Source organism: Lontra canadensis, unplaced genomic scaffold (assembly GCF_010015895.1).
Source record: "Lontra canadensis isolate GAN:19392208 unplaced genomic scaffold, GSC_riverotter_1.0 scaffold20, whole genome shotgun sequence".
NCBI lineage: Eukaryota > Metazoa > Chordata > Mammalia > Carnivora > Mustelidae > Lontra > Lontra canadensis.
The window spans coordinates 17,789,854-17,814,134 of NW_022631014.1; the positions used below are offsets into that span (position 1 = coordinate 17,789,854).

Genomic DNA, 24,281 nt, shown 5'->3' on the forward strand with positions numbered 1-24,281 from the left:
CCTGAGTCCCTCCTGAGCCTCATCCAGCAGGGCCCAGATCCTTGATGTCCTTCCCAAGTGTGCCTTATGGAGCTGCTCCCTGGTTCCCTTGGTGTGTGTCCTCCCTCGCTGTTGCTCCTGGGCTTCTGTCTGTAAACACTGAGAAGGAGTTGCGTTCTGATTGGCATCAAACTTGGGGTATTTGTCCACTAGGGCTCCCAAAACAAAATATCACAGACTAGGTGGTTTAATCAACAGAATTTATTTCTTACATTTCTGGAGGCTGGAAGTCCAAGATCAAGGTGTTGGCGGGGTTGGTTTCTCCAGTGTCAATGACCACCTTTGTGCTGTGCCCTCACATGGTCTGTTCTTGACAGGCACATCCCTGGTGTCTCTTCCCCTTCTTGTATGGACACTGTTCTTATTGGATCCAGGATCAATGAGTGTGGACTCATGATCTCACTGAACCTTAATTACCTCCTTAAATATCATCTCTCCATTGCTTCTCGGCCTTTTTACTAAGATCAAGTGTGTTATCTGTTCTTATCAGTTTAAATATAATCTCTCCAAATACAGTCACATTAGACGTTAGGGCTTTAACACGAATTCTGGAGGGATTCAAACATTCAGTGCATTAACACTTGCACTTTAATTTTCTCTAAGCACAGTGCAAGGGTCATTTGGGGGAGGACCGGGAGAAGACTGTCTGAGACTTAGAAGAGTCACTGTCACTCAGAAATCCTTGCCAAGAGAGCATTATGGGATGGACAGGACTTCTAAGGGGACAGACAGCTACGTATCAACAAAGCCCTGGAGACCCGAGGAGAGGGGGGCACATTGAATGGCTTCGCCTGTGTGAGGTTTTTAACCCTCTTGACCCTCTGAACAGGTTGGTCCGTCTGCTGGCATGTCCCCATGGGGTGCATGCATCCACCAAGACCTCTTGGGAAGAGATTATTTCTTGCTCTGCGTGTCCCCAGCATGCAGATTTCTAGGACCCATGACCCCATTAGGGACCTCCTTGCATTGAATAATCATTGATCATCTCCCACCATGTGCCACACACCATGCGAGTTACTCAACCTGTGTGGTTGCTAATCCTCATCCCACCCTCCATGTGGGTTTCATTATCTTGACTTTCCCAGTGGGACAAGTCAGGCTCAGAGAAATAACTTGACCAAGGCCACACAGCTTGAGAGTGGCAGGGTCAGCCTTTGAACCAGCACCACGTGACTCCACATAACCGTAGGTCTGCAGGTTCTACATAAAAGCGTAATCCAAAGGCTCCCAGTGTCATCCGCACATACCACTCCTTCCCAGGAAACTCAGCTGCAACAGATATTTTGGTCCACAAAGCCAGGAGCTTCAAATAAAGCCAGTGAACTCGGAAGAGTCCTGCAGACCAAAGTTGTCCCCGACGCTGGACCGTGTCTGCTGATGTGGGCAGCGCAACCCGATGCTCGTGACCCTGGGGAGCGCTGCGGGAAGGTGGGGCTGCGGGGAAGGGAGCAACAGAGCTGGCTGGGCAGAGGCAAGACAGACCACTCTTACATCCTGACCCCTGCCTGTTACATTCCCTGAGCTGTCACTTTTGCAGGCTCGGAGAGTGGAAGGCTGCCCCATTCATCTTTGTTTTGCAAGCAACCAGCCCCGAGTACGAGCTATGGCTCAATACATACCTGACGAGTGAATGAGCAAGCAGAGTCAGGCAGATGGCAGACAGCCTGTGAACAAAAGCGTGATGCAGAACAGAGGGCTTGCCAATGACTGCTGAACAGTTAACATGCAAATGATTACTTGTTTGGGAATAAAAGGGCACTTCTGTTTTAGTTTGCAATGATCTTTTAGGACTTCTGCCTCCTCCTACTGAGACTGAGAAATAATTCAATGCAAAGGAGACTCCTAGAGAGGAAAAACACACATTTTTTTTAAAAGATTTTATGTATTCATTTGAGAGAGAGAGTGAGAGAGAGTTAGCACTAGCAGGGTGAGGGGCAGAAGGAGAAACAGACTCCCCGCTGAGCAGAGAGTTTGACTCGGGGCTGGATCCCTGGACTCAGATCATGATTCCAGCCGAAGGCAGATGCCCAGCCAACTGAGCCACCCAGGTGCCCCAACATTTTCTTTTTTAAAAAAATTCCAGGGGCACCTGGGTGGCTCAGTTGGTTAAGCGGCTGCCTTTGGCTCAAGTCATGATCTCTGGGTCCTGGGGTAGAGCCCCGCATAGGGCTCCCTGCTCAGTGGGGAGCCTGCTTCTCCCTCTCCCTCTGCCGCTCCCCATGCTTATGCTCTCTCACGCATGCTCTCTCTCACTCTCTCAAATAAATAAATACATTCTTTAAAAAATAAAAAATTTTCCAATATTTTTTCTGGCTTCATTGAGATATTGACATGCGACATGGTATAAATCTAAGGTGTACAATGTGATGAGGTGATACACACATCTATTGCAAAATACTTACCACAGTAAGGTTAGGTAATTTATTGTTGTTACGATGGAACATTAAGAAGCAACTTTCAAGCATATGACCCGGTCTTGTTAACTATGGTTACCATGCTGTAGATGAACTTATTCATCTTACAACTGAAAGTTTGTACCCTCTGAGCCATATCACCCCATTTCCCTCACCCCTCACCTCCTGGTAAACACTGTTCTGCACTCTGTTTCTCTGAATTTGATATTTTTAGATTCCACAGGTAAGTGAGATCATACAAGTATGTATCTTTCTCGGACACATTTTCACAGATGAATCACAGATGGATTTAATTTACTTTTAAAAAGCACACTAATACACACACACACACACACACACACACACACACACGTGAGCTTTGGAATATAAAAAAATGTTGCGAATCTGCATCTTAAATGCTCCATATGGAGAAATGTCATAATCCAGGATTTATAGTTATGCTGCTGGAAGTACGATTTCAGCCAGTGCTGGCTCCTTTGCAGAACCCAGACGTACACTTAAGCTGCTGGACATGTACTGGCTTCCTCAGCGTCTTTTCCAAGCAGGTTAAATTGACTTGACATTTTAGGTTTACAAAATCTTGGTCATTGATCAAAAACATTTTTTAAAAATATTTCTTATTTATTTATTTGTCAGAGACAGAGAGGGCACAAGCAGGGGAGCAGCAGGCAGAGGGAGAAGAAGCAGGATCCTCACTGCGAGGGGAGCCTGATGCGGGACTCGGGCCCAGGACCCAGGGATCATGACCTGAGCCAAAGGCAGATGCTTAACCAACGGAGCCACCCAGGCGCCCCAAAAACGCTTTTGAAAAGGGGATTTGAAGTGACTTTTCTGTTTAATCCACTCAAAGGACTTAAAGATATGCCTCCATGGGGCCAGTTCAGATTTGAGGATATTCTGAATTCGTCAGAAACGAAAATGCTCACTGTTCGGAAACAGTCTGAGGTGTAGTCACCAAGTAGAATGCTGAAGCCTTTGAAGGAATCCTGGCGTCAGCAGTGTCTTGGTTTAAGCCGAAGTGGTACTGCAGATTCCATTACCAAGAAGTGTTCCAACTGAGTAAAGTGACTCACCATGGCTCCCTGGACACCAAGTGCGCCCTTCTTGCCAGCTGTCACTTGAGGACCTATCAACATCCCTACAAGATAGCCAACAGTCCAATAAATGTCCTCTAAGGGCACATGCAAGCCCAAGCCTTCGTTACGTGCAAAGGTGGATTGAAATGTAACTGGGATTTACTCAGAACTGATGCTTTGGGTCGCTGGTTGAAGCAGAAATGAGTATTGACATACTGTTACAGAACGGAGAGCCACAGAAGGTGGCTCTGAGTAAAATAGAGATTGATCTATTATAACAAAAATTTTTTTTTGCTATAAAAGAATAAAAGCCTACAAAAGTCCCTAGGAAGAAAGCATCTCACTGTAACAAGAGGATTGTTGTGCAGAAACCCCGCAATCTGGCTGCCCGTATTCACGTATGATCACAGCTACAACTTCACACTGTCCCAGTTTGCAATGACAGGTGCTGCCAATGGCTGTTAATTTCAGATGCTCTGCCTGTGATGAAACTGGATGGTCAAACATTTCTTTCACAGGCTTTGCTATCTTTGTACCTTATAATGTACCTTTGATGCACGTGTCAGTCACTTCAGGTGATGTTTTTGGTCCTAAAGGATTAAAAAGCATATCTGAGGTGCCCAAAATCTTGGTTGAAGTCCATCCGACCGAGGAAGTTCATCAGGGGCTAATCTGGGTGCGCCGGACGCCAAACCCCACTTTCTGTTTTGTGGTCCAATTACAGTCTGACATTAAACAGTACCCACTCCAGCCCCCGCAGCACACCATGACCCCATAACACCCTGCCATCAGTTTCTTAGGGTCAAGGGGACCTGATGCAGACTAGTGCAAGGCTACCACTGGATTTGCCCCTCTGCCTTTGTACTTCACTATGAAGTTTTTGTTATGTTTTGAATGACAGTGCTCGAAATAAAGAAGATCCTCCTGGATATATGAGTTTACCCACCACTACTAGAATCACTGAAGCCACCTACAATCTCACCCTGTAGATGAGCATATACACAGGCAACTGGCTGACCTCGCAGCTTTTTTTTTTTTTAAGGTTTTATTTATTTATTTGACAGGGAGAGGGAGAGAGCGAGCAAGCAGAGGGAGCAGCAGGCAGAAGGAGAGGGAGAAGCAGGCTCCCCACTGAGTGGCATCCCTGGACCCCGGGATCATGACCTGCCCGGAAAGCAGACAAATGCCTAACCAACTGAGCCACCCAGGCATCCCAACAGCTTATTTTCAATAGGTGGTCAATGATGGGGACCCAGGAGCTCTACTTTATTGCCCCTGGATGTTGAGCCCTAGACCATCCCAACAGCAGCAATGAAAAAACTGTTTAAGAGCATTGCCTGTGAAAGGCAGCTATTGTATTTTTTTCCCTAAAGCAGACCCTCCAGAACATCAGAAAGCAATATAAAGACACCTAGGAATTAATTTGAATTCCTTATGTAGTTCAAAGGATTAACATGGAAATATTTTTATAACTCAAGTTGGCAGTTCATTTGTTCATTTCCATTATTCTCCATTAATAAGTCTTACATGGCTGGGAACACACCATGTTTGGAGGGAGCAGAGTGGAATTTTTTAATATTTCCAAGAAAATAATTTAATGATGTCTAAAAATATTTTATCCAAAATGCTCCTGGAGCTCTTGGCTAGGTCATTACCTTTGCACCAGAGAGGAATGTTTTTGTCCCTGTTAAGCAGAAATTATGAAATAAGCCTAAGAAATTGCAACCAGTGGTGTTAAAATGTAAACATTAAGGCAGAGGGAACAAGTAAATAGCATTTCTTTTGTTTAGTTTTACTTCTTTTTACCTTCGCAATTTTCTACATCTGGTCCTTCTTCTCTTTGGGGGTAAGAAGAACTAGGAACCTCCTCCTGCTTCTGAAACCTTCTTGTATAATGATACTGACTTCTTGGCTGCAAAATGACCCCCAGCTGCTCGGCTGCTCATTGTTCGTAAATCGGCCAGATCTTTCACCGATTCTGTGCACTCTCCATTAGCCAAGTCACCCTCCCCTGCCGTCCACCCCCTCGAAGGCCCTCTCCCTGCTTGCATTCAGAATCAGGAAGTTCCAGTCCTGCTCCGGCCCTTTTCCCCCTGGTGGCCGAGGACTCACTGCTCCTGTCTCATTTCCTCATCTGAAAACATGAAGATGAAGATCAAAAGGAGACCTCACGGGCCATGTACGCAGCCCAGTGCCCAGCACGAAGGAGCACCTGACATGCCTCTGCTCCTTCCCTTCTACTCCAGCAGCTTCCCCTTACGTCCACTCAACCACTGGTGTGTTTTTCTGAAGATGTCGCTTTTGTCCAGTTACTCCCTGACCCCAGGTTTTAAGCACGAGACACAGCTCTGTGGTCTGATTAAGAGCAGAGACAACAGTTTCTCAACCTGTTTCCATGATCGTCCTCCGCGGAGGTCTTTTTACACATTGTATTCTTAAGCACCTCTCATGAGATTTTTACAACACAGATATGCTATCTGTTTATGGACTGTGTGTGTATCTGCACAGTAGACACAAAGCGCAAGAATCAATGGTCACCCCCTGGGAAACGATGTCACCCCGCCACCCCCCTGCTGCCCCTCCCCCGAGGATACATGGCACAGACCAGGAAACCTAAAGGCTAAATACGATCCTGGCTCTGCCACTTATGAGCTTTGTGGCCTTGGACAAGTTTCGTCACCTCTCCTCCCCTCAGTGTCCTCACGTGTGTCACAGGTGCTTCTGGGTCACTGGGTTACGTGAGTTCATGTGCACAGAGGACTTAGCTCGCTGCCTAGCACGTCTGCTATTCTGTGTAAAGGTTTGCTGTGCTTATCCCCAAAGCCACCCCTCAGCCTGTAGCATGAAGTAGGAACATCTTAGCCTGGCCTTCAAGGCATAATTGTATCCTCATTTCCTTTTGCCGGGTCTCTCCCACAGAGCTTTATTCAAACCAAGTCTCCAGTCCTCGCCTACCTTGTGTGTCTGTGTGTCTGTGCCCATCACTGCCAGGCTGTCCCCACCATCCCCACGGCTTCTCTTACCTGGAAGCCCACCCAGCACCTCTTCCCCCTCCACCCAACAGAAATCAAGCTACAGTAGGTAGGCAGTTACCATCTCAACTGGAAGAGAAACCGAGGGTGACAAGAACGTACAAGCAAGTATGGGGAGGACAAATAATTCTTATCCTTCACTGGCTTTTGCTGGTGTTCCCAGAATCCCATCTGTAAGGTGTCTCAGAGATCCCATCTGGGTCACCAGAAACTGTCAGGGAAGAAAAATAATTTTCCCTCTACCCTTCTGAGTTCTAGGCTGAGGCTGTTGTCATAAAAGACAGATTGCCAAAAGAAACACAAAAAGGTTATTAACACATATGTGTTGTATATACATGGGAGGTAGGCAGAGAAAAATGAGTGTCTCCTCAGAGTGGCTTAGAATTTAGACTTAAATACCAGCTTCCTAAGGAAAGGGTAGGGGTTGTTCTTCTGAGAGAGTAAGTGATTAGTAGGAAAAGGAACAGGTCCTTAGAAGAACAGATGGGAGGTATGTTGGTTTGTGACCAAGTGTGTCTGGGTGTGGTGGGGACTTACAGTTCCTTCTCTTGTGACAAATGTCAATGATCCCTGGTTCTTGAAGCTCCTGGGGGAAAGATCTGTGACAACCAAGCTCCTTTGAGAGGCTCTGTCTTGAGGCAGATAGGGAGAGGTCAGAGAATGCCTCCCCCTGTATTTGCTACTTCTAGAGGACCTACAGCTCACAATAATGGATATAGCCATGCAGCATATTTGGTGCTCGTGTGCTGTTACCCTTCACAAGGAACAGCTCAGACAAAGGGTGAAGCCAAGGGGCTGTGAAAGTGAGAGATGAAGACGGGCCCAAGGCAGCACAGCATGGGAGCACTGGGGAGGGAGGAACAGGGGTCCAGGGAGAGGAGGTCCCCAGGGTAGAGCCTGAGGGGCCTTTTCAGAGGTCGGCAGAGGTGTGGCCTGAGTGGGAAGGTTGTTGATCTCCCAGCTCTCAGAGGACACCGAGAATGCAGAGCCCCAGCTGCCCTTTCCTTGGCCCATTTCTCAGGGTGGTGTCTGCAGCTTGAGGGACAAGGTCATGTCTCCCTCAGTCAGGGCCATTGAGCAGGCTTGCTCACTGCCGGCTATAAAATGGTGTGCTCCTCAAGCTCACGGTTCCTCTCTCATCATGCAACCTCCTTCGTGTGCAAGCGTCCATCTGGGTCACCATGCACGTCCCTCTGGAATTTGGGAGGCCAGGGAACCGGCACAAGCATGCCACTCGTTGGGCTGCGAGTCACAGTCCTTTCTGCCACCAGCTCCTACAGGGCAGCAAAAGCCTGTTAGCATCAAGGAAGTGAAATCAAAGCCAGGTCCCCCAGCCTGGTAAGGTCGGAAGGGAAGAGCAGCCCACACATGCACTTGGGGTGGGGGGTGGGGTGGTTATAATAGGTTAGGACATCCAAAGGGGTGGGATCATGCCAAGGCCACACTTACAAACCTGGGACTGAAACTCACAGTGAGGGGAAACTCCGGAGGGTTTAGGCAGGCATTTGCACTTGGGAAAGCGCTCTCTGGCTTCCAGATGGAGGAGAATGGTCAATGGGGTAAAGGGCAAGAAGTGTGAAGGACACAGATGGGCACTGGAGGTTATTCAGGCCCTGGCTGGAGACAGGGAATCAGAACAGAGAGGTGGTCAATGACGTGCAGTGGACGAGGTTGTCCAGGAAGACTGTGTGACTGGAAGAGAGAGAGTCTTGGCAGGATCCCAGAGAGGAGTATTCAGAGAAGCAGGAGGGGAGTCTCAGGCAGGCAAAGGGAGGCTGAAGCAGCTGGCCCCCCTGGGTGGGCCCTGGGACAGGTGGCTGTGGGGTAGAGATGAGGAAGGGCAGGCATGGGGGAGGGGTACTACAGGCTCCTGGCCAGAGGGAAACAAGGAAGGGAAACCGGCTGCAGACTTCCTCTAACGCCAGCAGGTCACCCAGCCTGGGCCACTGCAGTCCCACTCACAGCTCTGTCCTGGCCACCAGGACAGAGGAGGCCAGGTGGGGAGCACACAGGACAGCCCTGCCTGCTTTGACACAGCTATGAGGACGACAGGGGTGCTGGCGCGCAGGCTGCAAGACAGGCAGCAGGGAGCCAGGAGGGCCTTAGAGGGGTCCCTGACCCTTTAATAAAGGTGTGCTGGGGGTGCTAGACCCAGGGTGGGCCCCAGCGGAGGGGGCCATCAGTAGTGTTTGCCTTGTAGGGGAGCCAGGTGGGTAAGGAAGCGGTGGGAAGTCAGTGAGGCCGTGGTGGTGGAGGTTTGGGCTGCAGAGGGGCAGCAGGCCTGCCAGGGCCAGGAGCAGGAGCTTGGCCTAGAAGAGTCGGGTCCAGCTGCTCCCCATCCAGCCGTAGTAGCACGGGCTGTGGGAGACAGTGGGGAACGAGCCTGCACCAGTTTGCCCTGGAAACATATACCTTAGGCTTGACCACAGGGTAGAGGGAGGTGCTAAACGCCCTGGAGGAAGAAGGTGAGGAGTAAAAAATTTGGAAGCTCCTACCAGGTGCCAGGTACTCACTAAAGCCTTTTTGTGCCAAGCCTTCTCAAAATCCATGCACTGATCAATTTCCTAAGAATTTCATCAAAATGCAGGGTCTCATTCAGTGGCGGGGCTGAGGTGCTGCATTTCTAGTAAGCTCCCAAATATGTCCTCTGAAGAGAGAAGCTGCAGTTCATTTACTGTGCACCCCAGTGCAGCCTGGTGAGTGCTGTGGACCCCTTTTTACAGGTGGGAAAACTGAGGTTCAGTGGGTGTTAGTGGCTCCTGAGAACTACACTATTCTCTGCCCTCCCCCAAAGGGGGCAAATAACACAGCCTCCACATTGTTGCTTGCCTGGTGGGTCTGCCTCCAGCTCTGTCCTCCAGGCTTGTGAGTTTAAACCCTCCTGCCATCAGCTGGCCTTCAGCCTGGGAGGTTCTGAGCCTGCCTGCGGCAACATCTAAAGATAGTCTACCTCACAGGAAACCGCTACTATTGGCTAACTTTGCAAATAAAGATGCCCTCAGAGGGAGGGAAAAGGAAATACTCTGTGACAGAGGCAGGGACCTTGGGACCGAGTGGTTGATTGTCACGTCCGGAGGTTTCCTTCCCAGGCCCTGCCCAGGTAGGAACAGACAACTTGCCAGCACCTGTGGGCTCGCGGGGCGGGGCATGGTGGCCAGAGGTCATGGCGGGTATGGATGCTGGTTTGCTTTCCATGCTAAGAGAGACCATTTTCCCAAAGCTGTTGCAGCCTAACGTCCAAGGGGCTTGAGGAGTGGCAGGCAGCGGGTGATGAGACCATCGGTGATTTTTCGATGCAAAATACCTTTAGAAATATTGGTGATTACATGTTAGGGGCATGGAGAACTGCTCATGGGTAGGTATTACCTGAAAGAAGCATCATTTAAAATTGGATATAGGTGAGAGTGAGGATTTTGTAACTTCTTAAAGTGAGAAATAGTAACAAAGTTATTATTTTGTTTAAAAAGAGTTCTTATCCTTTTGGAGACTCACACTTACCTGTTTGTGGGTGAAATGGTACGACACCTGGATTTATTTTGAAATAATCTAGCAGAGCACGGGGTGGGGAATAGATGAAATCGTGACCATGAGCCGCTAATTGGAGCTCTGTGGGGCGTGCCTGGGGGTGCTCTCTGCTTTTGTGTATGTTTGAAATTTTTATAATAAAAAATGTTTAATATAGCACTTCCATCTTACATATAAATATAATTACACTTGATATAAATATAAAAACATGCAGAGTGATCGCACGGGAACGGGTGAAAGCCAGCTGTGTTTGACTCTGGGACGTTGGATGGTAGATCGTTTGCTTCTGTGTTGTTTCTCTTTTTCCCTTTGTTGTTGTTGTTGTTGTTGTTGTTGGGTATTTTTGGGTGCCACCTACACTTTTTATAAAGAGCACCTATTGCATTTACAATGACAACTATTTTAATGAATAAATTGCCAACACAAATTCGATGTTCACTATTAATATATGCTGTTATAATCATTGTGAGGACTCAGGCTCAGAGGGTTTGTGTTGTGGGAAAACAGTCTCAGGGATTCTGAGCAGACACATGCTCAGAAATGGTGTGCACTCGTGGGTGCACCAGAGGAGGAACTACATGGCAGTCCCAGGAGAGGACTGATGAGACCTGTCATTTCTCCTTGCTTGACCTTTATCTGGCCATCTCGGCCTCACAGATTCTGCGGTCTCTGCTCCGTAGGTTCTCAGCTGCACTCAGAGAAAGGCCAGGGAGTTTTAGGATTTCCTCTCCCCCCAAAAAGGTTATTTTCTTTTTCAAATACTTCAAGTAGAAAACTCACGGTAGAAAAGTTGAACCTAAAGGAGAAAAGAAGACTGGATTGTATGAGAAACAGACTAGAAAGTTTCCCCTGATGCCTCCCCACCCAGGGCTCAGTCGCTTGAGCCTCTGACTCTTGGTTTGGACCCAGGTCATATCTCAGGATGCTGAGATCCAGCCTAGCGTTGGGCTCCAAACTCAGCGCAGTCTGCTTGTCCCTCTCCCTCCCCATCTGTTCCTGCCCCTGCTCAGTGTGCTCTCTCTCTCCTCTCTCAAATAAATAAATAGAATCAGAAGAGAAAGAAAGTAAAGGAAGGAAGGAAGGGAGGGAGGGAGGGAGGAAGGAAGGAAAAGAAAAGAAAGGAAGGAAGAAAAGAAAGAGAAGGAAGGAAGGGAAAAAACAAGAAAGGACAAAAGGAAAGAAAGAAAGAAAGCCCACGAAGCTTCTGCGGGCTTCCAGGGTTGCATAGGGGCAGCTCAGCCCATGCCTGGGAGTGCCTGGGAGGGGACTGGGCTCTGTAAGAGGAGCCAGGTGACAACGGGGCAGCCCTGTGTGAGTGTGTGCATGTGCGCGTATTCATGTGTACGTGCACAGGTTTGGATTTACACCCTTTGCTTGTCTCTTAGCTTGGCTTCATTTCACACGTTTCAAGAGCCGGGCAGGATGTGGGTCTTGCTCATACCCCCAGAAGGGAGCTCCAACTGCGTGTCAGCCACATGCCGACCATCCCTGAAGCCAGGCTCCACAATTGTCACTTTCTCTGTGGGTGGGAGAGGCAGCTTGGCTTATAATGAAGCTCTGGCTCTGCCCTTGCCTTGGTAAGCCTCAGGTACTGCTTTAACATGAATACTGGCCATGAGTTGATCATCGCTGAAGCCAAGTGATGGGTATAGGTTTTGTATCTGTGAGTATTAAGGACAAGGTGTGTATAGTTCTGACCACACTGTCTGGCCATATTTGGTGCTCAGTAAACAATATGTGTTGTCATTGTGGGAAGCTGAAGATCAGGTTTGTGCGCCTTAAGACTGCTAATGACGTTCAAATGAGGTTCTGAGGGGCAGGGAGAAGGGGTATGCCAGACCCCAGCCAGGTCAGAACCAACTTCCATTCCCTACCCCACCCCCTTCCAGGAGACCCCTCATTCCCACCCTGACCGGGCTGTGGAAAGGCAGCAATATCAGGTATGGTGCTGGCCTCAAAGACCTCCCTTCTCAGGGTCTGGGACATTCAGCTACCCCATCCCCGGCCTGACCTCTGACCTGGAACAGAGTCCTTGGCTACCCCTGTTTTACTCAGGCCCCAAGATTTCCCCCTTGAAGATGGCCAGAGTCAGCACCCACAGCGGTGGAGCTGGACAGGGACGGGATCTCCTGCTGTCCCACAACGGGTCACTGTTATGAGGAGGTAGAGCCCACAGTGGCACAAGGCCAGGTCTCCACTGGCTTTTCTGGGAACTTGCTCAGATTCCCAGCAGCACAGTCCAGGGATTCCCAGGACTTGCCTTACCGGCTGCCCAGCAGTGCCAAAGCTGGGGCTTCCAGCTGAGTCCTGATCCTCCCTGCCCTCGGTGGAGACTCAGAATGCCCTGGTTATCCCAGGGGGTGCCACAGTTGGGCCTCAACCACCCCCTCCTCTGATCTGACCAAAGAGCAACTCTATTGGGTTATGTATCTTTGCAGGGAGGAAAACCTATAGCACATCTCTATAAATATATATTTTTAAAGATTTTATTTATTTATTTATTTTTAAAGATTTTATCCATTTATTTGACAGACAGAGATCACAAACAGGCAGAGAGGCAGGCAGAGAGAGAGGAAGGGAAGCAGGCTCCCTGCTGAGCAGAGAGCGTGATGCGGGGCTCCATCCCAGGACCCTAGATCATGACCTGAGCTGAAGGCAGAGGCTTAACCCACTGAGCCACCCAGGCACCCCAAGGACTTTATTTATTTATTTATTTACTTACTTACTTATTTTTATTTGAGAGAAAGAGACTCCGCACTGAGAGCAGAGCCTGATGTGGGTCTCAATCTCACAACCCCAAGATCATGACCTGAGCCAAAATCAACTGACTGAGCCACCCAGGCACCCATCTTTAAATATTAAAAAAAAAAAATTTGCAGGCCCTCTTTGTCCTTTTCCTTAAACCTATGCTCACTATGAAAATACAGCACACTCAAAGAACAGTGTGCAGGTTAACACCTTATAAATCAACTTCCCACCGAACTACCAGCCAGGCTACAGGAGAGACCCAGGCTGGCCCCCAGCAGTCTCCCTTATGTCCCTTCCTGACTGCCCTCCCATCCTTAGACTTCCACCACCTAGATACGCATCCCTAAACAATATGCATTATTGTTGCCTGTTTTTGACCATCAGAGGCATGGATTCACACAGTAGGTCTGCTTTTGGATCTGCATTTTAAAAATGCATCGCATGCTGTGGGAGATGTAGATGCACATGTACAAATGTTCATGACGGTGCTGTCCACAGCGGCTCCACGCTGGAGGCTACCCAGGGGTGCGTCGACAGTGGAGGAGATGACCGTGGAACGTTCACACGGTGCCTGCCTATTCAGCAATGGCAATGAGCAGACCCCAATGAGCAGACCCCGGCATGGATGTGAAACTTCTAGAAATGTACAGACACAGGCAAAACTGGTACCTAACCGCAGGTAGTTATCAGGCACGTTTCCACCAGACAGTTCCTATTTCTGCAAACAAGATCATCGCATTGCTATCAGTCTCCCAAACTTACAGGGCTGTGTATTGGCCAAACAATGAAAGGGGGAGGTAGCTCTGAAGGGTGTGCTAGCCAGGGCACTAGCACAGGGCAGTAATTTCCCCCCTCTTTCAAAGTCTTATAATTTTCCTACAGTTTCTTAGCGTGGAATCTGAGGACCCTCTGTTCACCTCTCTTCTGCCTTCTCAGTCATTTCTCTGCATCTTTTCCTGAACCCTCCACACAGACTAAACTTGACTTCTGTGAAGACTCCAGGAGCATGCCGGCTGCTTCTAATCCCACCATCCTCACTTCTGTCTGTTTCTAGTATATTCCCTCTCACTCCCTTTGCGGAGCCCTGGTCCTGGGATACGTCCCTGTGTTCAGACTCTCAGTGCCTTTGGCTTCAATACCCCCACCCCTGCTTCCCACCACCACATCTGTCTATCTGGAAGATCCCCCCAGCTTTAAGACTCAGCTGAAATGATCCAATCCTTCGGTTTCCCCTAACTTTTCTTATATTCTGCTACTACACATTATCAGCAACTTGGAGACTGTATCTTAGCCATTCTTACCTCCACCAAATGGGGCACAGTGCCTAGTGTTGGGGAAATAAAATTAAAAATAAGATCTCCAATCCAGAAAAGATTCTCACAGAGATAATAGAGAAGGAAAACACTTTTATTATTAATGAGGTATGAAGCCAGAATGTGGTGCACATCTCAGGCAATCTGCTAAGAGATTGCAGAGATGGGGTAAAAAAAAAAAAAAATCTCACCTTTTTGTACAGCCAAGCAGATACAATCTATAACATGAGAGACACATACCTAGTCCTCACATGAGAGAACTCGACAGTCACACACAGTCATCCTAACTTTACCATGGGAACTGGGATGACCATCTGTGCTAGCTGACTAGCTTCATCCAGAGAAGAAATAGACTCATATCTTCATGATAAGAAGTATCTTTGCAACTTGGAGCAAAGCACCTACTCCAGTTAGTCTCCTACCCTTCCACAGAAGCTGGGTGACAGGGGCGCTAATTCTTTTTTTTTTTTTTTAAGATTTTATTTATTTGAGAGAGAGAGAGAGAGCATAAGCAAGGGGAGGGGAGAGGGAGAAGCAGATTCCCCACTGAGCAGGGAGCCCGACATGGAGCTCAAACCCAGGGCCCCCGAGATCATGACCTGAGCTGAAGTCAGCCGCTTAAGGGACTGAGCCAGCCCCATGGGCCCTAATTCTTGATGTTTACTTTTCAAAGGCGCCCAATTTTTATTTGTCTTTATACAAGCATATGGTTAAGATACATAAGAGAGGGGCACCTGGGTGGCTCAGTGGGTTAAGCCTCTGCCTTCAGCTCAGGTCATGATCCCGGGGTCCTGGGATGGAGCCCCACATCGGGCTCTCTGCTCAGCGGGGAGCCTGCTTCCCCTTCTCTCTCTGCCTGCCTCTCTGTCTACTTGTGATCTCTCTCCCTCTGTCAAATAAATAAATAAAATCTTTTTTAAAAAAAGATACATAACAGATATTGGCTTAGTTAATAATTAATTTAAAATCCTAAAGTATTTCCCTTCAGAATTTCACAGTGTGTCAGAGATAAGTGAATAGCCTAGTGTACTTAGAAGAGGAAACAAGAGGTAGGCGTATCAAACCCAGACCCATGGAGGCTTGGGTGAGGGGCTGGCTCACCGAGCAGCCTCAGAGCTGTTTTCTCCCACTGCTGGTCTTGACTTGGGGTTTCCATTTGGCGGGTGCAAACACTGGTGGGTGGGTGAGGCCACGTTGTCTCAGGTGGGCTGCTTGCTGACGCAGAGAGAGCCACTCGGGTCACTTCTACAGGGGAGGGGCTCCTAGGTGTAAATGGCCCTTTAGAGCTCCTCTGTGTGCAGTTCGGGGCCCCTGAACCTGCCTCTCCTTCCCCTTCTCTTCCTCACCTCTCCCTGCATCCCACAGGGTGCCTCAGAAAGATAGCTGTCCTTATACATGGGAAAACCGTCAGGACCTGGTAAGACTCCCGCGCCCAAACAGCGGGGGTTGTGGGCTTGGGCTCAGACCCAAAAGCCTCCTATCTAGGACAAGGCAAAGCTCAAGCATTGTCGGGACCAGAATCAACTGCCCCAGCTCTCTGTCTCCGAACAGAAACCCCCTGGATGCTGGCAGGCTGTGAGCCCAGAAGTTTCATGTTCATGAGCAGTCACTTCCCTTGATGCTAGGCCACACTCTCACTGACACAGGACTTGTGTTGTGCTTGGAGACTATTTCCTTCTGTTTGGTTCTTGTTGAAAATGTAAGCGTGCCAGAGCTGGCTGGGCCCTTAGGGACAGTCTGGTCCGATGCTTTCATATTACCTATGAGGAAACTGAGGCAGAGTCAGAGTGAGCTGCCCAAGGTCTCTGAGCCGTCAGTGGGATGTGGGGCCCCTGTGAAGCGCATGGCTCAGAACAGCATCACCCTGCCCTGTTTCTTGTTAACTTTTTATTTTAATTCCACTATGGCTACCATGCAGTGTTGTATGAGTGTCCGGTGTACCAGATAGTGATTCAACAATTATGTTCATTACTCAGTGCTCATCATGAGAAGGGTATGCGTCACCATATAGTTGAAGGCAGAATATTAGCCAGCCCTACAGCTTTCAGCCTCTTCTCTGGAGAAAAGGATTCCAATTTTCTTTGCCAGCATTGATGAGAGCTATATTCTGGGGGTCTGGCAGTGAGGATCCCCTTAGTCATGGCTGGAGAGGTGAATATCTCCCCCCTTCATCTCCCAAACACCTGACTTTCCCCCCAGGGTCAGCCCTGTGGGTTGTGAGTCCAGAGGGGAGAAACCCAGCACAAGTGTTCAGGCTGGCATCACGGGTCATCTTCTTCTTCTTCTTCATCTTCTTCTTCATCTTCTTCAGTGGGGACTGAGTCTACTATTTCTCCAGTCTAGATCTAGAGAAGTGGTCCGCAATAAGCTTCAGGCTTCTGCTCCAAGAGGAAGAGCCTGGTGTCGTGCCTGGAGCGTGGCTCTGTGGAGAGGCTCATGTGGGCTAAAATACGGGCTCTGTTGCTCCTTGGACGAGTATACTGAACTCTCCTAGCTGCTGTTGGTTCTGTCATACAGGAAGGGCAACCATTCTCATGGAGGGCTGTTGAGGGAAAGAAATAGGGTCTTGTGTACGGAGCGGGGCACTCGGGGTGTCCGAGATGGCAGCCTCCTCCCCTTCCACACTGGACTTGCCAAGGATAGCTTCAGACTCTGGAACATTCTCAGCATGGTGTCACCCCCATGGAGAATGTTGGAGTCAGGGCTTAAGCAATCTTTACCATCCTCTAATTTCCTTTGCAAAGGAAAAACTTTTCTTGGTGTTAGAAACCAACAGAACCTCAAACCTGGTCTTCACTCAGGGTTCTAAAAAGCCGTAAGCAGAGAGCAAAGGAGGAAAAGCCAACCAACACAAAACAAGAAAAGATGCACGGGGTCTAGCAGAGTGTAAGCAGAATGTGAAGCCAAAAGATGGGGGAAGCAGCCTGAAAAGGATGTGGAACAGAAGAGGAAAATGGATGCAGGCCACATAAATGAAAGGGGAAGTAGAGAACAAGGAAGCTGATTGGAAACAATGGGTAAATGATGACCCAAAAACAGTTGAAAAATAAACGAGCAGACCTGAGAAAAGGAAGTGGGCCGGAGGAAGCAGAGAAGGAGCGGAGACAGAGGCAAGCGAGCAAGTTGACAGAGCAGGGTCGTTTCTGCTGGAGTATGAAACACACGTGTGCACAGAGCTCTGCGTCTGGGCTCAGCACACATGCGCTCAGAGCTCTGCGTCTGGGCTCAACTCAGACTCCTGTAATTCAACACCATTTAGCTTGTCCCGCACGCATCTCTCCTCTCACAGCCCCATCTGTAGGAGACCCGGGTGAGGAGGCCTTGCAAAGAAGGCTTATCTCCTTGGATCCCTGCACTTGGTTCCTGCTGTCCTCAGGGGCCAGGAATGCCTGTGTCCAGCCAATCAGATAGCGGGTGGCTGTTCAGCCTGCCCAGAAGCCCACTGTCGAGGAATGGCCCTGCTCCCGTTTGTTGCCAGGAGGCCCCATCATTAGGCTTGTCTCCCAGTCGTGGGACATCTCAGAGGATCCAGGAATAATAAGAGGACCACCAAGCTCAGGCCTACCCTTCCTAAAAAGGTCCTTCTCTTGATCAGTCTGTCAAGTTCAGTGGAATAATTCAGTGACGTCCTTCCTGGACATCAGGTTTCTGTTGTAAATGGTGCCCTCGCATGCTCTGGGCTTCTCAACCAGCAAAGCTGGGTTCAAACTCGTGGAGGGCTCAGACTGCATAGAAGCCTGGGCCACCCCCAGCCACACAGTGAGGCAGAGCTGGGCCCTGACTGGCACGGAAGAGCGTTTTGTCACGGGCAGCTGTGTTTTCTGACCCTGGAGAGCTGGTGGGTCTGCGCTTGTCTCCAAGGGCTCTGCAGTGTGGCCAAAGTGACTTCTGCTTCTCTATGTCTTCTATTCATTCATTTGCTCACTCACTCATTCCTTTATTCAACACACTAGGCGTCCACTAAGCACCAGGAGTTCAAACAAGGGTCCCTGGCCCAGGATCAGAAAGGACACTCAGGGGCCCTGTGGGCACCTCTGGGAACTAGACAATCAAAAGGCCACTGTCACTATTCCTCCCACAGAGCAATTGGGAATGAAAGTTTAGGAGACAGTATTTAACCTCCTGCAAATATTCCTGTGGCATTTACTTGGTGCTAGGCCTCTCCCTCTCTGTCAAACACTAATCTGCAGAGCTGAAGAAGATCCCGTTCCTCCCTCAGGAACTCCCAGTTGCAAGCAGGCAGGGCAGATAGGCTGGCCACACGTGGGCCCAAATGGCAGCCCTGCCACATGACAGCTGTGTGGCATTGAGCAAGTTACTCACCCTCTCTGAGTGCATCTACTTGCCCATAAATTAAAGGTAAGTATACTGTTACGTGTTGGCTACCATTTATTGAGCATGCACTATGTGCTGGTTATCATATTCAACTATTTGCTTGTTTATTTATTTTAATTTTTCATATAACTCATTATATTTTTGTGTATGTTTACTTTTTAAAATTTCAAGTCAATTAATGAATTTTTTCCCAAAATAAGTAATATATGTTTAGCAATGAACCTGACAGCTGAGTGAAAACTCAGTAAAAGTATTCTTTACTCCCTTCTTCCCCCATATCCCCCAAAAAAGCTGAAAAGAAAATATTTTTTATTTCAGGAAAAAAAATAAAACCAACTTTACAGACCAATGCCTAGGGTGGGAGTGAGCAATAATACAAGAGTTCACAGGAAACCTGGATGATTGCAAAGGTCTAAAGTGCTTCTGCTTCCTTGCCAATTGCATTTATTAAGTGCCTGCTATATGTAACACACCATGCCAGGTGCGTTCCTCAGAACAGCACTGAGCACAGACATGAGAATGAGCTGCAGTCTTGCAGATAAGGAACGTCAGACTCAGAGGTTCCAAGTTCACCCAAGGTCACTTGGCTGGAGAAACAGACATGAGATTCAGCCTCAGGAGACCCGAGTCTGCCCACCTGTCTGTTCTCCCTCCTCAGTGACCCAGGGACACATGCTGGAAGATTTAGAGGAGGTCCCTGTGTATGAGGCATGGTGCCCAGAGTGGAAATTAAACCTATGTCATGCAGATTTGGCAAAATCAATCCAATGCACCAGCACAATGTTCCTGAGCCACAGGACTGAGCACAGTCCTGAGCACTGAGCACTGAGATACCACACAATCTTCCTTATCCTTGGCCTCCTTTCAAGGCCAACTGTGCCAGCTCTTTCACTGGGGAAAATAGGAGGAGGAAGAGGATGGTAGCTCTAGGTTCCTGAACTTATGATCCCTGAGGGCTTGACAATTTCCACTCTCACAAAGCTGTGTGTCTGGGAAGATGTGCCGCTACCATAAGGCACCTGCATGGAGTAGGAATTTCCCCGTCTCCCTATATCTCAGCTTGAAACTGACATTGTGTATCTCAAAAGGGGCAGTACATCAGCCATTTTATGTAAACTAAATATTATTGGATAAGTTCACAGCCAGGGTTTCATCTCTGAGAAAAGGGCATTGCAGTTTAAGGCAAAGAAAGCATACGCCCTCCCTGGGGGTTGAGAACTCCATCCCAGCCTGAGACGCCCAGGTCAGAAAGGCTTAACCCACTTCTTCCTGGAAGACTCTGGGGACGATGAAGAGATGGGCCAGAACACAAAGCAGAGGCTGGGAAGGGGGAAGCAAAGCCCTGGCTAGGAGGGTGGATACTCACCTTGGCAGAGACACAGTCTTGGTAAAACCACTATGAAAAGGATGCAGTGGGGTGTGGAAACTCCCTTGGTTAAAGAGGTGTGAACTTTGTTTTTAGTTGTGGTGGGGAGGGAGGCAGTGACAACCAGGAGGTATGCTCTGAACATACTTGGGAGTTCTCAGGGATGCCTGTATGTGGCATCACAAGAAAGAGGAGGAGGCCCCAGTGGGCCAGAAAGGGTTGCCCTTGTAGCCTCTGGAGTGACAAGCGAGTCCTGGCTGAAGAGCTGAAGAGAGAAGGGGACAAGTGTTACTTCTCAACCTGTGCAGAAATGTCTTCTCTTTTAATTTTTGTCCTGAAAGAACAAAATTCTTATGAATCACTAGGCCACAGTGAGTGCAGGGCTGGTAATTATGGGGTGAATTAGCCACCTGGACCCAGTGCAACAGGTCCATACAGGATCAGGCAGTCCTTTCATAACAGCAGAGGCCCTATGAAGGCAGTGGCGACACTCCTCTTCATTTGAATTTGTGGGATTGTCATCCATGGCTGTCTGCTTAGAACTGAAGGGTTTCCAACTTTTGGTGCTAAAATCAGGAAAGTCCAGGGCAAACCAAGAACAGGTGGTCACTCTAGAGTGTCCAACTCTGTGTTTTATCCCTTAAGGAAGAGAAAGACCTGTTGGTTCCAAGAGGAAGAGGAAGAGAAAGATCTCTCAAAAACAAAGATGAGGGGCTTCTGGGTACAGGTCTGCTCAGGGCTCTGTGTGTCTGAAGAGTGTCTGAGACCTCTCTCTTCAGTCTGTCTCCTGCAGGAGAAATTGGGATCCAGAGGGTAGAGGAGGTAGAGAATTGTTTCAGGGAACTTTGGACTAGACATGGGAATTATGGCTGTACCCCCTACCATCTCACTCCCTCTTAGCCATACCCATAGTCCTCTCTCCCGTTATCCACACACTGGTCAACCTTCTGGATAGTTGTTTGAAAATCAAAGGAGAAAAGATCTGTCTCAAGCTTCAAAAGGTCTAGATTCAAATGCTAGCTGAGCCATTCACTGTGTAGGTCTGGGCAAGTCTCTGAATCTCTCAGAGACCTGATTTCCTCTTCTGTCAGAGAAATCTATTGCAGCCTCCATCAAGAGTCTGTTGTGGAGATTAAACAAGATGACATGTGTGACATTGGGAAGTGTTATTCATTAGGCATCCAACCAATATTTGTTTATTCCAGTATGCTTATGTGTGGGACCAGAGAGAATCCCAACTTTGTTTCTCTGAGAATTAATGCTGTTATTTGTTTTCCTTTCTGATCCAGGCCCTCACCATGCCCACACACTCCCCTGAATCAATTTTGGAAGACTTTGAGTACGATGAGTCTGCTGAAGCCTGTGATATGGGGGACATCGTGGCCTTTGGGACCGTCTTCCTGTCCATACTCTACTCCCTTGTCTTTGCCTTCGGCCTGCTGGGAAATTTGCTGGTGGTGTTTGCCCTCACCAATAGCCAGAAGCCCAAGAGTATCACTGACATTTACCTCCTGAACCTGGCCTTGTCTGATCTGCTCTTTGTAGCCACCTTACCCTTCTGGACTCACTACCTAATAAGTGAACAAGGCCTTCACAATGCTGTGTGCAAACTCACCACCGCCTTCTTCTTCATTGGCTTTTTTGGAGGCATATTCTTTATCACTATCATCAGCATTGATAGGTACCTGGCCATTGTCCTAGCGGCCAACTCCATGCACAACCGGACCGTGCAGCATGGCGTCACTATCAGCCTAGGGGTCTGGGCGGCAGCCATCTTGGTGGCAGCACCTCAGTTCATGTTCACAAAACAAAGAGAAAATGAATGCCTCGGCGACTACCCTGAGGTCCTGCAGGATCTCTGGCCTGTGCTCCGCAATGTGGAGGCAAATTTGCTTGGCTTCTTGCTCCCCCTGCTCATTATGAGTTATTGTTACTTCAGAATCATGCTGACACTGTTTTCCTGTAAGAACCACAAGAAAGCCAAAGCCATCAAACTGATCTTTCTGGTGGTCATCATGTTTTTCCTCTTCTGGACACCCTACAATATCATGATTTTCTTAGAGACTCTTAATCTCTATGACTTCTTTCCCAGTTGTGACATGAAGAGGGATCTGAGGTTGGCCCTCAGTGTGACCGAGACAATTGCGTTTATCCACTGTTGCCTCAATCCATTTATCTACGCATTTGCTGGAGAGAAGTTCAGAAGATACCTTAACCACTTATATCGGAAGTGTCTGGCTGTCCTGTGTGGCCATCCTGTCCACATCAGTTTCTCCCCGACTGAATCACAAACGAGCAGGCGGGAAAGCATTTTGAGCAGCAATTTTACTTACCACACCAGTGACGGAGATGGGTCCATCCTTCTCTGAAAGAATGAATACCCAAAGCCTTATTTCTTGATGAACTGAATGCCCCAAAACAACCCCAAAGCATTTTTGAGAATGTAAGAATGTCCCTAACTGCAAATGCCAGGGCTTTTTCTTTACAAATGATAAAAATTTAACTCAGACTAACTTCATGAAAGAGGAGGTGGGGAGTATTATTCATAAGGTGGCTTGTGCAAGAGAGTGGATGTGCCCTCAAAGTAGAAACTAGGGCTTGAGTCCAGCAAGAATTTCCTCTCTCTGGCTCTCAGATCTCTGAGTGGTGACACAGCTTAGCCAATAATGAGGCACTGAGACCCGTCCCTCTCTGGTCCCAAGGTTAAAATTCCCAGGGAAAGGCTTTCATTGGCCAAGTTTGAATCAGATGTCCATCCCCAGACCAGATTGTATCCATGGGGGGAGAATAGATAAGATGGCAGCTTCCATTCCAGTCTCATGGTTAAAAGTGCAGGGAGACATCGTTCCAAGAAGCTGGAGGGCTAGGTGCTTTTTTGATCTGATAGAACAAGAGCTGCCCATCAACCTATGTGTCTGGGCCAACCTCCTCACTGATCACACCAGCCAGCACACATTGCCAACCTCCTCTCCCTGAAACCCCTTTCTATCATACCCCCAAACTTACAATGGTTGCCCAGTGCCTACTGCATCAAATTTGAGATCCTCCATCATGCAGTCCCACCAACAGATTTCCCATTTTTTCCCCTTTCTGAAAGAATCCCTCCTCTCAGCCAGCCAGGTCTCTTCCATCCAGCCATATGCATCATCACCTGCTTCCAGGCCCAGGAAGATAAATAGAAATAACCCTGGCCCAAACTAAGAAGGGATGACTTCCAATCCCAGCTCAACACTTGGCGCACTAAGTAGCTTGAAGACAGCCCAGCTTCAGCTTCCTCATCTGCAGAATGGAGATAGGGGTACTTTTTACATAGGGAGCATCCTTCCCAGCATGAGGAGCCAGCCACCAATTCTTGCAGATCCCATTCCTCTTATCTGGTTCCCAGACTTCAGCTTTCCCCCCTATCTGGCCACAGTGCTTAAGGGGCAGTGTTGGCAGAGACTTGGCTGTGTTATTCGAGGGAGCTCAGATACAGAGGAGGCTGGTTCCTACAGTGGCACTCAATGGACAGTCCTGGATATATAAATTGATGGTCTTCCCTGACCCAGCACTCCAGACTGCCTTGAATGTGCCTTTCCAATTGCCTTGTGGCAAGCACCTTCCCATCTGGAGAGAATCCCCATCATTCATGCCACTGCCAACCTGGAGAGCCAGGGTCCCAGGAGCATCTTTCTCCCCTTTTCTGTAGACATCTGGGTTGGTCTAATACTTTAGAGCTTGAAAAACAATTGTAATGCTGAAGAGAATGTCACCTGTAACCTAAGCATGCAATACCTTCATTTGTCCACCCAGAACTTGTTCACACTTTCACATGTTTAGAGTTGAAAGCATCATGTACAGACTGTTTTGTAATCTGCTATTTTTCTCTTAACATTAGGCCACAAATAGTTCCGTTTCTGTATAGTTTTGTAATGATGGCTTTAGAAGGCTCTGTCAGGGTGTGTACTCACTGAAGGCAACTGACTCATTGCTGTATTTCTGACACCCTCTTGGCAAAGTCAGTAAGTTGGTTTAAATGAGAGAATGAATTATGTTCCATCAAGATCACGTACTGTAATTTACTCACCATTATCCTTTGATAAACTTGTTCCCAATATTTAACAAATACATATCACAGCACTTCTATCTGTGTAATTCCCTTTCTCCTCTTCAATGATTTCCTTTGGATAGATTATTCATCATGGGGGTCACTGGGATGAAGGCACAGGAAATGTTTGGCTTTGGACACATACACACAAAATTATTATGAAATCATTATTGTGCATATATTATATGCACAGAGTGGTTCCAAAGATGAGTAAGGCCTCTGCCTGCCTTGATTTAACATTCAGGTGCAGAACAGAGAAGTAAACAAATAAATATACTTTGCATTAATTGGTCACAGAGGAGCAGTCAGACCTGAGTCTTTAAGGGTAAGGAGCCCTCCTGGCAAT

At 48.2% G+C, this 24,281-nt stretch overlaps 1 protein-coding gene and 1 pseudogene across 3 annotated transcripts; both read left to right on the forward strand.

Annotated features, from left to right (window-relative positions):
- Nucleotides 1-477: 477 nt before the first annotated feature.
- LOC116869849 lies at nucleotides 478-642 on the forward strand (annotated as a pseudogene).
- An 8,520-nt stretch (nucleotides 643-9,162) lies between these two features.
- CX3CR1 (C-X3-C motif chemokine receptor 1) lies at nucleotides 9,163-23,971 on the forward strand. 3 transcript variants are annotated; one of them, XM_032861149.1, is made up of 2 exons: nucleotides 9,163-9,257; nucleotides 21,138-23,971. In XM_032861149.1, the coding sequence occupies exon 2, from the start codon at nucleotides 21,147-21,149 to the stop codon at nucleotides 22,215-22,217; it is 1,071 nt and encodes a 356-aa protein (XP_032717040.1). In that variant the 5' UTR covers nucleotides 9,163-9,257; nucleotides 21,138-21,146; the 3' UTR covers nucleotides 22,218-23,971. The 3 variants fall into 3 exon arrangements, with proteins under 3 accessions (XP_032717040.1, XP_032717039.1, XP_032717038.1); XM_032861148.1 differs by lacking the exon at nucleotides 9,163-9,257 and adding an exon at nucleotides 9,559-9,661; XM_032861147.1 differs by lacking the exon at nucleotides 9,163-9,257 and adding an exon at nucleotides 9,568-9,727.
- Nucleotides 23,972-24,281: the final 310 nt, after the last annotated feature.